The sequence below is a fragment of the Schistocerca gregaria genome, chromosome 7 (assembly GCF_023897955.1).
Source record: "Schistocerca gregaria isolate iqSchGreg1 chromosome 7, iqSchGreg1.2, whole genome shotgun sequence".
Lineage (NCBI taxonomy): Eukaryota > Metazoa > Arthropoda > Insecta > Orthoptera > Acrididae > Schistocerca > Schistocerca gregaria.
This window is the reverse complement of record NC_064926.1, coordinates 310204993-310219941: the sequence shown is the minus strand read 5'-3', so window position 1 is coordinate 310219941 and position 14949 is coordinate 310204993. Positions and strand designations below refer to the sequence as shown.

The window sequence follows — 14949 nt, the reverse complement described above, 5'->3', positions numbered from 1 at the left end:
GGCTACAGTGCACCCTAGATGCTCCTGCAGAAAGTTATTTAAATAGCTTGGGAGCCTTACCATGCCAGCTCACTACATTTTTTTCACTGTTGTACTTGTGAACAATAACCATACAACTTCAAAACAAACATTCATGATACAAGAAGTAAATGTTATCTTCGCAAAGATATAAAAAAATCTCAGTGTGCTACAGGAAGGAGTACATTATTCAAGCTTAAAAGTATACAATAAACTTCCATTTCATATTATATCAGTCATCGGTGATATGACCAAATTCAAAAAAACTGCTGAAACTTTATCTTTTGGATAGTTCTTTTTATTTTTTACAGGAATCTTTTGACAGTGTGTAACAATTAGTAAAATGTGTTTAATTTCAAGTGTTCCTGTAAGAACTGACTTTGTAGCACTGGCATATCAACTGATGACAGAATGCTTTTTGTATGTACTAGAATGTAAGACATAATTTTTGTTTGTGTAATCATCATTACTACTATAATCTGCATTGTTGTCTAATCACTTGAACCTCATGTATCTGTTTATTTATGATTAAGTTTGTAAGCCTCATGACCATTTACATATAGATATTACTGTAATAATCTGACACATTCTACATCCTAGAGATACACTCCCATCAAGCATCTACGGAACATGAAAATAAAGAAAAAAAAAAAATAAATGATATACTTTCACTATGAAAATACACTGCAACAGTTTGTTGATCATGGTGTCCAACCCAACATTAAATTTACCATTGACATGAAGAAGGATGGCAGGCTATGATTCTGGGATATTTTAGTTGAGTGTGGGGCAGGAGGCCAACTTGGTCATTCAATGTACAAGAAACCAATGAACACTGATCAGTACTTCAATACTGATAGTTTTCACTACCCTATACACAAGAAAGCAGTTCTGAACACATTAATAGACAGAGAAAAAGTTATTTCCAATGACCGCTACATACAGTCTGAACTGTAGCACTTGACACATGTTTTCAATGAGAAAGGTTATAGCAAATGCTTTCATATGTCACCAAAGAAGGATGCCTTATGAATCAGCAGAAGAGGCCAAGCTGGCTGCTTTCCTACCATACTGTGGGGCAAAGAGCAGCAAGTTAGGACATTTGCTGTAGAGACATGAACTGAGACCAGTATTCTGGCCCGCCCCCAAGATACCAGATATGCTGCACCCTGTTAAAGATGACATAGCCCTTCATGTGCTCAGTGTGTATGGTGTCCCTTGCAAATGTGACAGCATCTGGGATAAGTCAGACTGTTCACACAGTTGAAGGTTTTACCAAGAACAACTGACATATTAAAGAAAGGGAGCTCGACGCCTGATGCTTGTAGGGAGATGAGGGTGGCAGTTTCAAATGTGATGCCGAACCTTCACATCACCTGACGCCACTAAGTCCTGTGGCATACTGGAGCTGCTACGAGCTGCCCAACTCACCTTCAGTACACGCGTCATTTTGGCCCTCTCTGATTTGTGCCAGAGTCCATAATCATGGCTATATATGGAAATCCATGCTAGCCTGGACAGTCAGTGAAGGCAGAGATAGCTGTTGGAAGCTCGAGAATTTTATTTCATTTCATGTGGCTTGAAAACTGAGAAGATTTTATTCATATTTGCAATGTATGACAAATCATTTATACTACTTCCATTCAGTTCAACAGTGACATTATCCTGCTTTGTGGCTGTTTGTCCTGTTTCTTGTTTTACTACATTCCATGTAGCTGTAAGTCTATTGTCGGAATTACTGATTTCTGACATTATGTGCATGTTCCTTGATTTTTTGGTTACTTTTATTAGTAATTTTGAAAAGGATACATTTTCCTTGTCATGTTTTTTTTAAAAATTTTTTTATCTGTTTTTTGTTCTATCTGATTAGCTTATGTGGGAAGCTATTTTCATGTAATGATATGTATTTGTCATGGAACAGGTTAAATTTTATGTTAGAGTATGGTTCATCACATATTTCATCCCAGGTCATTTGTTGTGAACTATTCTTAAAAACATTCATCTTGGAGTTATCAATTATTCTAACTGATTTCCACTAGGAGCATCAACACTGTAAGACAGTGTGTTTTTTATCCAAACTAACAATACATCATCATCAGAGAGAACATTTGTTGGTGGGTAAACAGTTATTTTCTTGCTTTGAGCTTCACCAAAGAAAATGTTATCAATTAGAGTCCTCTTGTCTTTATCTATACACATTGGAAAGGTAATTACTGACATCAGATAGTAGGATCAAAATAAGGTTCCCAGATCATTTATCTATCATTTTCTTTTAGAAAATCTACATTGAAGTCATCTCAGTGTATTAACTGCTTGCTGCTGTCTGACAGATAGCATAGTAAGGAATCCAGATACCTCATAAACAGTTCAAAATTTCCCACTGGGGATCTATATACAGTTACAATTAAAAGCAAACAGTTTTTCAGTATTAGTTCACTAGCAAACATTTGTATGTGCTGATTGCTACATAATCTACTCCTTTCGATGTTTTTGAAGTTCTGCACTGCCTTAATATATGTAACAAATCCTTCTTTCCCCATATTAGTTCTGCATGAGTAAGCTGCTGTAAAATAGATGTTATTACAATCTAAACAATTTATCTTCACTAGCGTGTAAAAACTTGCACATCTAGCATGGTGCAGGGCTGCCAACAATTACACTGATGGAAAACGGCACAACTTCAAAAAATAATTAAAGCAGAGAAATGAAATTTCAGGAATAAATTTTTCTAGATAACATATTTAAGTGATAACATCACAAGATCGCAGGTTAGCGTTACTGTGAGATAAGCCATTGCTAATGTAAAATGCTGGTTCATTAATGACCAGTGTGACTGCCAGAATTTAGGATGCAAGCATGCAAATGCACATGCATTGTGGTTCACAGGTGCTGGATCTCAGGTTGTGGGATGGGGTTGCATATCTGTTGCTCTTGGTCATTCAATACCCATTTGTGGAGGACACTGGAGTTGTCTCAGATGATGACCTATATGTACTCAACTGGAGACAGATTTGGTGATCAAGCAGGCCCAAGCAAGATGTTGACACTCTATAGAGCACGCTGGATTGCATCAGCTGTAGGTGCATGAGCATTACTATGTTGGAAACAACCCCTTGATTGCTGCTCATAAATGGCAGCACAATAGGTTGAATCAACAGACTGACATACAAATTTGCAGCCAGGGTGTGTGGGATAACCATGAGAGTGCTCCTGCTCTCATCTAAAGTCACAACCCAGACCATAACTTGAGTTGTAAGTCCAGTGTGTCTAGTATGCACACATGTTGTTGCATGCCTTCAACTGGCCTCCTCCTAACCAACACCCAGCCATCACTGGCACCAAGGCACAACCAGATTTCATCAGAAAATACAACAGACCTCACCCTGCCCTTAAATGACCTCTCACTTGACGCCACTGAAGTCGTAAGTAGCGGACATTTGGGGTTCATGGAATGCACATTATAGGGATGTCCTTCAAGTAACCAATTTGTTGTGTCACTATGGTACCAACTGCTGCTCAGATTGCTGCTGCAGATCCATTATGATAAACCAGAGCCATATGCCAAACATGATGATCTTTCCTTTTGGTAGTGCCTTGTGGCCATCCCGAGCCTGGCTGTCTTGTGACTGTGTGTTCTCATGATCATTGCTCCCAGCTGTCATGTGCATTGGCTACATTCCTGCCAACTCTTTCTGCACTATGACAGAAGGAACAACTAGCTTTTTGTCACCCTATTACATGATCTCATCCAAACTCAGTGAGGTATTGATAATGGTGTTTGTGTTGCCTTAAAAGCATTCTTGACCAAAATCAACCAAGCTGGTCCATACGTAGCTATCAACTGTTACAGCCTATGTTCAAAGGCACCTAAATCTGCATCCTCATAGTGGTGCTAATAGTGCCACTGTTATGTGACTGGTGCAAAATTTGAATAGACGTAATGTTTCAGATGTAGAAACACATCTACCAACTTTCATGTATGTCGCAAAACTTCTTGGTGTTCTTATGTGTTTCAGTCAGTGCAGTCTACTAATGGTGCTTATAAATATATGAAGCAAAATAGAGCAAGATCAGTTAGTGAAATAAGATGGAAGGATATTAGAATATCTTCTAAGAACTAAGGAAATTGCAATGGAAGGTGATGCTTACTCACTGATAAAAAGAATTATTTAAACAGGACTAGGTAACCTGGAATTTAGGGAATAGGAGTTATGGTAACTATAAAGGGATTTTGGAGATATTTTGGTAGCAAGCATAAAGGAACTTAAGACAAATTTCAGTAATATTTTTATATGACCAACATTACATAAGACAGGATCTTCTTTTGTACATAACAAATTTATATAATTTAACTGCCACTAACAGCCTGATTAACTCAGAACTGCAGTGCAGCTAATTGTGAGAAATTGTCACTGTGACATAAACATTATGTACATATTACAGGCTTTGTCCTTATCTCTAATGTAGGTAACAATCATATATCACACAGTCATTTCACAAAATATAAATATGAAAATATCTGCTTAAATGTATTATTTACAAATACAGTAAACATCAGATAAAATTTCCATCAATTCATTTTTTAATCTTATACACATAACAGTAGTCTCAAATGGCCTAAAAGTGTTTACACTTCAGCTTCAAAAGATTAAATAAAAAACATAGGTCACATATTGGACTGAAATGGAGTGGAGAGATGAGTGGTTACTTCATTCCTTAGATATCCTTCACATCTTTTTAAGTTTTTTGGAGAACATGTATTGCATTTTAAAATATAGTACTAAAGTATTAAGCAACATTGACATTCTACTGGATGAATGAATAGCTGGTGTATAGTTCCAAATCTTAATAATTGACAGTTCTGATATATTATATAATACAGTGATACACAATAAGTTAAGAATAAATAACTACACAATTGTTGTAGCTGGTGGCAGGCATTTTGCTGCTGCCTAGAGAGCATCCTCCAGGAAATAATTGTGGCCTGAATAATCTTATCTGCATGCAGATAGAATGCTTTACTTTCAGAAGAGAAATAATTTTTTAATTAATCAGTCATCTGCTTAAAATTAAAATTTTAAAATTATATCACAGACAATCCCATTAAAACAGAGAAATGGGAATCAAAGTGCATTAAAGCAAACTTATATTTTTTTCTTTAATTCATTTTTTCAAAGCAATATGTTAAAGTAATTGCAGCAGTGTGGTGGTTTCTGCTGATTCATCCTTTAATGATACTAATTCTATCAAAGCCTCTTACATTAGAAAAATTTCTGTGCTTGGTGACTAATTGTTAAATAGGGCACTTCATAAAAAGCACTTAGAGCATTCGAGTATCCATGAAAAGGCAAAGGAATTATTTAAGAATTGTAACAACAGTAGGTGATTTCTTGCATCTGTCTTATGGACAAAACTGCTACAGGCAACTGCAGTCCATATGAGGAAGCCAGGACACTACATACACACAAAACATATCATTTACACATGATCTTTTCATTTCTCAGATCCTTGTGGACGCGAATACAACATCTCTCTAAATATATTGGCCCCCATTCATAATACTTTTTCCTTTGGCTGCAATGACAGCTCTCAAATTCTGGAACATCATGATCTTGTCAAACTAAAGTTTTTGTTTTGCACACAAATATTCATATTGAATCCAAAACTCCACCAGTGAGCATTGCTGCATAATGATTGAGAACCTGACAAGAAACAGAAAATATATATTAAAATAATAATCAAAACATGAAAAGAAATCAGTTGGTTAAGTTACTTGTTTACTAATCCTTAAATACAAAGCAATCTATGAAAACTACAGAAGAACACAATAAGAAAATTCTACATAGCAAACAGACCATGGTTAGCCTAATAGCAACAATAAAATGAAGGTTTGCTTCAAACAGAAGAGAGAGAGCAAAGGTGCAGGGAATTTGCTTGACAAAGAACAGCTTAATTTAGCATCCACAGACTATCAGCTGACAGTGTTTATACCTTGTTATCCATAATTCATAGTAGCTGACACGTCTGTCTCACTACTTTGTACTGAAGATGCAAAAGATTGCATTTGAATGTGTATCAGTAAGATTTAGGCAATAATACAAAATTTCAATTGATCTCCTCCACCCCTCCCCTCTCTCCCCCTCATATTATTCAGTCTGTCAATGATTCCGTTTTGTGCAATTCTTTTGTTCATGTTTTTGATTGCTACCAATTGCTGATCAGATTTTTTCCCATCTTTTTTATTATAATTTCGTTCTGAAGTCCTTATCCTTCATCTGAGCAGCTGCATTCACATTTGCAGAAAATGTCAGGTAAATGGATGATGTCCATGTTCATGTTATATGTATACAGTGTTTGACACTCATGGAGATGCATACAGAATAGTTTGAGTGGGGATCGAATGCCATCTGGGGTGATGAGGGAGGATTTTGGGTGATATATCTGCAACCTCATAGCATAATTAGAAGTTGATGAAACCCCGGTGAGGGGTATAATTGAGTTTGTCAAAGAAAGAATAATATTGCATTATAAAACAATGGAAAGGCCAGGTTAAAATATTGACAATATTATGCAAAGGATAGATTGCTACTCACTGTAAAGATAACATTCTGAAATGCAGACAGGATTGATGACAAGACTGTTATATATAAGCTTTCAGCAAAAGCCTTCTTCAGAAAAGAAAAATGCACAAACATTTGCACAAGCAAGCGCACCTCACACACATGAGCACTATCTCTGGCTGCTCCAGTCAAACTCTGCCAGAGTGGCCAGGAATAGCAACCATGTGTGTGTGAGGTGTGCTTGCATGTGGGAATCTGTGTGCTTTTTTCTTTTCTGAACAAGGCTTTGGCCAAAAACTTATGTGTTAAAATTTTTTCATCATATCTGTCAGCGACTCAATGTGTCATCTTTATGGTGAGTCACAATCTCTCTTTTTCACAGTATTATTGCGCATCTCCACTGTATGGTGTGTAGCAACTATCGTTTTCATGATACTGTTACATTCCATCCAGACTTTTCCATTGTCTGAAATCAGTGATACTGCACCTAAAAGGCTAATGTGATTTCTGGATTTGTTATGAGTTTCTATGTAACACTAATCATTAAATGATATGTGAATAGTTGCTGTTCTTAACTTTCTTAGTATTGTTAAAACAAATCCTTATAGAAATATAGCAAGAGGAGAAATTGCAAAGATTACAACTGTGAAATTTAATGACTATTTTCTACTCTCTCTCATATTTTAGAATATTGTCAACAATTGATCACTATGGCTAATTTCAGATTGGATAAATGGAATTAAATGGCTTCTTAAACAGGTAAGTTTAGCTACATTCATATGTCTCATGTTGACAGCTGTATTTCTTCATTGGTCCCATCAAGGATGTCAAAATTCTAACACCAGCAATACATTTTCTTCTTAATAAAATTATTGTTACTTATAATAAAAATAAACCTGATGATGGACTTTGACGAAGAGGCTTATCATCATACAAACTTTAAGCAAGCAGTAATATTGGTAAAAACAGTCATTGCGTAGTGTAATTGAGGAAGTAGCTACTTTTTTTTAAACTGTCCTGCAAATACTGCTTTGTCCACTATACCTTTATAAGCACAAATAAATGGTATGTAGCAGTTTAGTGCTATTTAACTATTAACACAGTATGCAAAATTGGTTCCTAACACTTCCTTCTCTTAATTTATACATGGACTTTTTCTAAACACTTAAAAATGTTTATCTTCATGGAAGCCTGCATGGAACACAATGAATAAATGAATTGTATCACTTCCAGTTTTTTATTAATCCACATTCCAGTTTTTCTGGAGGATGGAGAGTGTTTGCAACAGCAGGATAAAATGAGTTTGACAGGTAAAAAGCCAATGACACAAGACAACTAAGGCCAAATTAGACTAAATATTGGCTGAAGGCAGTTGGTGGCTTCAGTATTTTGAACTTGGCACTTATCAGCAGTTTTTCATAATCAGTATTATGGTTTCCACATTAATTGACACCATCAACTTGACATAAAGCTCATAGTAGTCTATTCTGCTTCATTTTCTTCTCATCCATTATGAGTGCCATGACTGAAGTTGCCATCAAGTTGGATACTACAGAAAAATTGTTTAACTCACTTTCTTAAATAGTAAGAAATTAATAATTCTGCTATTGCAAAATATAGATTTTTTTCATAACAATATTTTCCTTGCTCACATTGTTGAGAAGTATTTATCTTCAACAGCACCATTCAGATGGTTAGTAATTGCTTATAAATCAGTATTCTGTATCCATGACTCCTGAACAATATACTTGAATATTTGATTTTTGTTAAGTGTAAGCAGCAATAATTTGGAGGTGTAACTTGTACCTGAGCTGTACATTACCTTATATATAAATATATATTGTTCCTTGGTCTTGACTGCTCCTGCTCGATCCCTGCGTAGGCGATATACACAGCGTGGCACATCTACATTTCGTGTCCTTTCAAATTCACGAATGAGAATGTCACAGGCAATGACGGTTCCAGTGCGGCCTGTGCCCGGACTGCAGTGTACAACATGTGGTCCAGGTGCATTACGCATGTGAGATCTTGCTTCTATCAGGAATGCAATCAGTGGGCTTGGATCATCAGGCACTCCCTGTTCAGGCCAGCTAGCAAACCACATGTGTGTTACCTCTCGCCAGAGGTTGGACTCTAGATTCTGCAAAACAAAATGAAACATTTGTTGCAAATGAAGAAAATAAATAAATAAAAAATTTAAAAATATTCAACTATTTGATAAAACTGTAGCAGAATAATGTATATAGTATCTATGTATTAATTACATGAGATGAACTGAAAATCTGTAGCTTTTACAGGAAGCAAGTACTGCTTTAATACATGAACTACATAAGTCACACTTATTAGCAATGTGCAGGTGGAATATAAATGCATTTCAGTATATGAACAGAATGCGAGTTCTGTTCATGTGGACACATTTTTCTCATGTTTACGTACACTTCATGAAGAAACCGTTCAGTGGTGATTGTACTCACAATTGTAAAGGTCTTCTTTAAGTCCCATGTTGTTTGAGACTACTAGTATAAGCCATTTCATAACATAAATTGCATAGCAAATATCACCAAGGAATATTTTAGTGACTGCAAGAGTCATAAATCACATTAAATGAAAACTGTTGCAAAATGCTCATGGAAAGTCTACATCATCTTATTATTTTGTGGAAAGTGGTACCTTTTTGCTGTAATGGCACTTATCTCCTCTGATTTCAAGAAAGAAGAAAGGTACTAAAGAGAATATGGAGTAAAATGCGACTGTTCACTGAAGTTTGGAAAAATAAAATGCGCATATAGTATATTTGGTTGGGAATTCCATTCTGAGAACTTTGGCTGCCTGGAGCAAGTCTTTTTTATTTGAGACCATTTCAGTGACTTGTGCATTGATGAGGATGACATGATGGTGAGGATGACACACACACACACACACACACACACACACACACACACACACACACACACACACACACACACACACATGCTGAATGGAGAAAATCCCCAACTTGGCTGGGTATCAAACCCAGGGCCCCACATTTGAGAGCCAGCAACACTAACCACAAGACTGAGAGCTGCTGACACTGAAGTTAGAAGTAACTCAATGAGAATAATTTATAAAACATTTATTAACAGTAAAAAGTTGTTGCTGTTGAGAAAAAAACTTGGCAGTACAGAGGATCGTGTAATTGTGACAGTGATTAAATTAAAAAGAATTGTTAACTTGATGTACATGACTTTGAAACTGCTCTATATTTTTGTTAAGACAATTGGCCTTGCAAGCTTCACTGCAGTTAAGTAATTAAAATGTCAGAACTGAAAAAAGTACACTTTTCAAACAATTGATTTTGCTTTAAAATCACTGTGAGGGCATCTCGGTTTGTGCTTTCACTGTCTTGGTGCTGTGAAATACAATTACATCTTTGGTAATTCATTCCAAAGGGAAGCCACAAGTGAAAAATAAATAACGGGTGAGAGAACAGTCATTGGAGACCAATTTTTGAGTAGTGGATAGACATACAGAAAGTAGAAATGACTGTGAAGCAGAACAAGAATACTCTGAGCAACAAGTCATCTCTACTTTTTACATAATCACTCACCCATCAACATTTTGTCCTAAAGAGTCTGTCATCTCTTATCTTAAGTCTTCTCCATTGGTGTATAAATTGGATAGCTGTTGATAGTAGTGCAGATTGACAGACATAACCACAAAAAGTATGTTATAAAAAAAGCACTTTATTAATTGCAAAAGACTTGTAAATCCTAATTATGAACCTAATTAGAACCTTTAAATGAATGAAATTTTTATTTGTGGTCTCTTGCAATGCTTGAAGTGTATACCTTTATCTGAAGTGTTGAAATTACATATTTTTCTTTTTCTTCTCTCTTTTTAAGAGTGATCTGGAAGTCACCAAACAGTCTGTGACAATCAAGCACTTCTGATGGTGGAAGATAATCAGCACATTTCTCCTGAAAGAGTAAAGAAAATATTAGTTGTTAACATTCAGGGAATTACAGAGAAAATATGTCATTAAGTTAATGGTCATTTCTACACATAAGGAAAGACATAGAAATTACAGAATGATTTAAAGTTACAGATTATGAGTAAAATAGAATTTCTATTCTATAGGCAGAGAGTCAGCAGGAACAATGTCTCCTGCTGGGTACCTAGGCCTATACAACACAGTGTGGGCTGCCTTCACTGGATGTTGAATTGCAACTCTCCCATGGTTCCACAAAACTTTTCTCCATTTAAAGTATACCTACTACCAAGAGCAGTACCAACATTTTGACAGCTGGTGTCAGTTCCACATTGAAAAGTCTGTTCCATGTAGTTAGCCATCTCTGGTGACAATCATTCCCAAGTGCGTTGTGCTGAAGGTCTTACCAAATCATTGGCTTACAAGCACTACCCTCCAAATCTTGTCTACAAACAGATCTCCAACCCATATCCAATACATGCTCCTAATTCTCAAACCAACCCATGAACAAGCTTCAGTCAGTAGCCAGTATCATTCCAATCTGGTATAAAAAAAATGTAGGAGAAGGCACATTTATGGCCCACTGATTAGAGTACTTTTTTAAGACATTCAGTATGAATTAGTACCAAAAGACAAATAGAAAACAGCATGCAATACTTAAAAAACATTCTATTGTTTTCTGGAAAACTTCAAATCAGGAAAATTTAAGGAACTTGTCAATAATCTAATGCATTAGTATGAAGAGCTGCAATGTAATACGTCAAAAATATGTCACTAGAAATACACTTTTTGCAATCACACCAGAATATACTCTTATAATTAGTGATGTGGGCAATGAACAGGGTGATCACTGTCATCATGAAATTCCACACAAGGGCAGAAACAGTCCCAAAAGAGATTTTCTTATGGTATTTGATGTTTTTGTCTTCATTTTTCTGTTTTTTTTGTGCTTATGTATTGTAATGTAAGGTGTAAACAACATTATGGCAACAATTAATCAAAGTTTATTCTTCTTCAGCATAAGAGTGAACAACAGATGAGACCACAGACACAAACACAGAAACTGATACTAACATTTGCTGAAAATAAGTAAGAACTCAATATTAGATTGAGTGCCTGTTGCACAGCACTTATGGAGAACTCCAGTAGACAGAATGGCAGATGCCATGGCATGTGCACAAGGTATGTGGCCTCTGGTAGCCAGTCCAAGCATATGCTTTGGCAGAAAATTGAAAGTGTAGCATGCCACCAACCTGGTTCTGTGGCATTTATCCAAGTATTATATACAGGGTTACAGCACACCTCCCCTGGGGGTAAGGGCACTCTGCCACTGTGGGCACTGGGACAAATGATGATACACCAATGGCCTCTGAAGCAGATGTGGCAGACAAGGACTGCAGCAGCAGAAGAAGATTCCTGGCCAGAATTGGTGAGTAGAGGCAGAAATATCAGGGCCATGGATACTCAAGGTAGCTGCTCGCTCATGAAGTGCCATTAGAGAGGACCAGTGACAGGGGCTCTGGCTGCATCTCAATGTCCGTTTTCTCAATACAGTGAAATGGTTCCAATGGTCAAAGCTCCAGCCACTTGGTTGGGGACACCAAGGATGCTGGTGTGGAGGGACCCATATGCGCCAGCCCATCTGGCAGCGGAATCACTGGGGAGAGTGAAGCATCGCAGGAAGGCCTGGCAGCAGGCATCAGAGAACTTGACCCTGGAGGAGAGGCACACACCCAAGATATGAGATATGTTGCACCCTGTTAAAGAAGAAATTACTCTTCGGGTGCCTGGTGTGTGTGGTGTACCTTGTGAATGTGGCAGCATGTGTATTGGACAAACAATTTGCACAGTTGCAGAGTGTTGTACTGAGCACAAGTGCCACATTAAAACAAAGGGAGCTTGACAGGTCAGCAGTAGCGGAGCATTGCCTAAAAACAGACATAAAATACAGTTCAAAAATACAAAAGTGTTGGCTCATGCGTCTACATATTGGGACTCTGTTATAAAGTAAGGGGCCGAGATTTGCTTAAACAACAACAATTTCAACAGAGGCCAGGGATACACACTCAGCAGGGCATGGGGGCCGGGCTTTGGACATTGAAAGAAAGCATAGACAGATGTGTGATGCAGGGGAGGCAGTTTTAAACGTGGTGCCTGCCCCTGGCACTACCCAGGTCGACTTATGCGCATGTGCCACATTGGGTCGATCTGATTGGTTGCCGATGATGTCATAATGGCTATATAAGTGAGAAAATGTAGCAGCCCCAGCAGTCAATGAACTCCTGATGACGAGGGTGGAGATGGTCACTGAAAGCTAAAGGCTATTATTCGAATTGATGCGGCTGGAAACCCGAGAACATTTTATTCATGTATGCCGTCACAAAAGACTCCAAGGACACGTTTCTCTTCTCTTTTGCTTCCTTGAATATTCATTGTTTTCTCAAGGTAATCTCCATTTTCATAGAATTACACATCTGACATACCGATAATAATTCTGATGGAATACTAGCGCTTTGCAATGATGATACAATATTAAACAATTAGATATTACAATGTGGTACTCTACACTATTGCTCATATGTGTGTGTGTGTGTGTGTGTGTGTGTGTGTGTGTGTGTGTGTGTGAAAATGCTAGAAGCATGCCTCATGATGGTTGTGTATAGTACCAAATGTGACTAAACCATAGATGGTGCACTTCTGTCATATTAATATGACAATAAAGAGACTGATAATAAACCTAGCTATAGATTACATAAAACCAGTGCTGTGGTAACACTGGAATGTTGATGATTGTGACGATTTGTTTCTTCATGCTCCAAAAATCTCAATATTAATTAGACTCTTGCAGTCAAATAGTGGCGAGCATAGTTTTATTTTCTTAGCACATGTGTTTGGTAATTGTGATGATATAAAGGGATTGTTGTTTTGAAGATCAGGGAGTTGTGAATGAATTCCTTGTGAAGTGGGACAAATAAACACAGAAAACACTGAAATGGCGAAACTTCTTACAGTGAATGCCTTTTGAAGAGAGATTCATTCTTCCAGTGTAGGAGGAAGTTAAGAACTAAGCATAATGATGTCCTGTTACCATTCACAATCCCATGAATGCCATCTCCATGCACAAGGTGAACAAGTGAAACTCAGATCACTGCTTCATGGTAGGAGATGTATCACAAATCATTATCATGAATCAGGAGGTCATGTTAATCATTCTAAAACAAGAGTTTAGAATGGGAGAGCACTATCTTAATATTACAATTTTTAAATCACTCAGAAGAATGGAAAACAGGTATGGAGAAGGTTGTTTAAGTTCAGAAGGAATACTTTGAATTGTGAAGTGTAAAAGTATATTTCTTTTTTCAACAGAAATTTATTTGGAAATGAATCAGTGAACTGTATTGTCATATCCTGTAGACATATGAGTCTGGAAAAAATGCACTCAGAGACATCTAATTGACACCATGGGGTTCCTTACTGAGACTAAATGATAACACATGATCCTTAGGCCTCTTTTTCAACAAGAACTTAATTTGGAATTGCCATGTTCAGTCCTCCTCAACAGAAGCCCTTTATTGAGACCTTTCCCCTACATTTTGATAAATACATAGAGTTAAGACATTGTGTGCTGTAAAAGAAAGGGCAAACTGAGACTTACATGTACATGTTAAATTTTAAGAATGTTACCCTGCAAGGAAAAGTAACTATTAAACATATAGATATAAGTACACTCTACCACCGATAAAATGCAAAGTGCAAGTAACATGAAAATATTAGTTATAAAAATGTAGAATATATTATAACACAAGTGAGCTGGGAGAAAGTTATGTGGTAGATATTGGAGTAAGGTGTTAAATATTGTGTTACTAAATTGGAAGAAGCACTTTTGTAAAAGCCATAATCTAAACTGAAATGTGAATAACTACTTATGTTTGTAATATATTGTTTGGAATTTGTAACGCAAATGTAAGAAATAATAAATATAATTACTGGCTTGAAAAGAGCAAATGAATTCTTCCAAACTGCATGACCTCCCCCCTCAACGTGTGAATAGAAAGTTACATGTGCGGATATAAAGAAATATTGATTTAGATTTAGACACATGTATAAAGTAATTCAGAAATTTGTAAAACTCACAGAGCCACTCTCAACCAGGTTACAGATCATCAATATGACTTTAGTCTGTTGTTCCCAGACCATACGCCAGAAATCTGTTATTGTTGATTGAAGAGGTGCCTGGCAAGCAATATAGAATTTCTCTTCATTATTTGGACCCTGGAAAACAAAGGATTATTAAAGAAATAGTCTATAACAAGCATAATTTATTAATGAATAAAAATATTGCTAACAACGTCTCTATACAACTTAAGTGGTTCAGCTGGGTACATTTGTTCATATAACATAAGA

General features: G+C 36.7%; 1 protein-coding gene across 1 annotated transcript in view; it reads right to left on the bottom strand.

The window, feature by feature from the left end:
* Positions 1-4292: 4292 nt before the first annotated feature.
* Positions 4293-14949, bottom strand: part of LOC126282099 (uncharacterized) — a 518030-nt gene continuing 507373 nt past the window's right edge. The window contains exons 19-22 of the mRNA XM_049981558.1: positions 14680-14817; positions 10406-10534; positions 8401-8718; positions 4293-5720 (exon numbers count right to left, since the gene is read on the bottom strand). Coding sequence (XP_049837515.1) covers positions 5667-5720; positions 8401-8718; positions 10406-10534; positions 14680-14817 — 639 coding nt within the window. The 3' untranslated portion in view covers positions 4293-5666. The remainder of the gene's footprint in view (positions 5721-8400; positions 8719-10405; positions 10535-14679; positions 14818-14949) is intronic.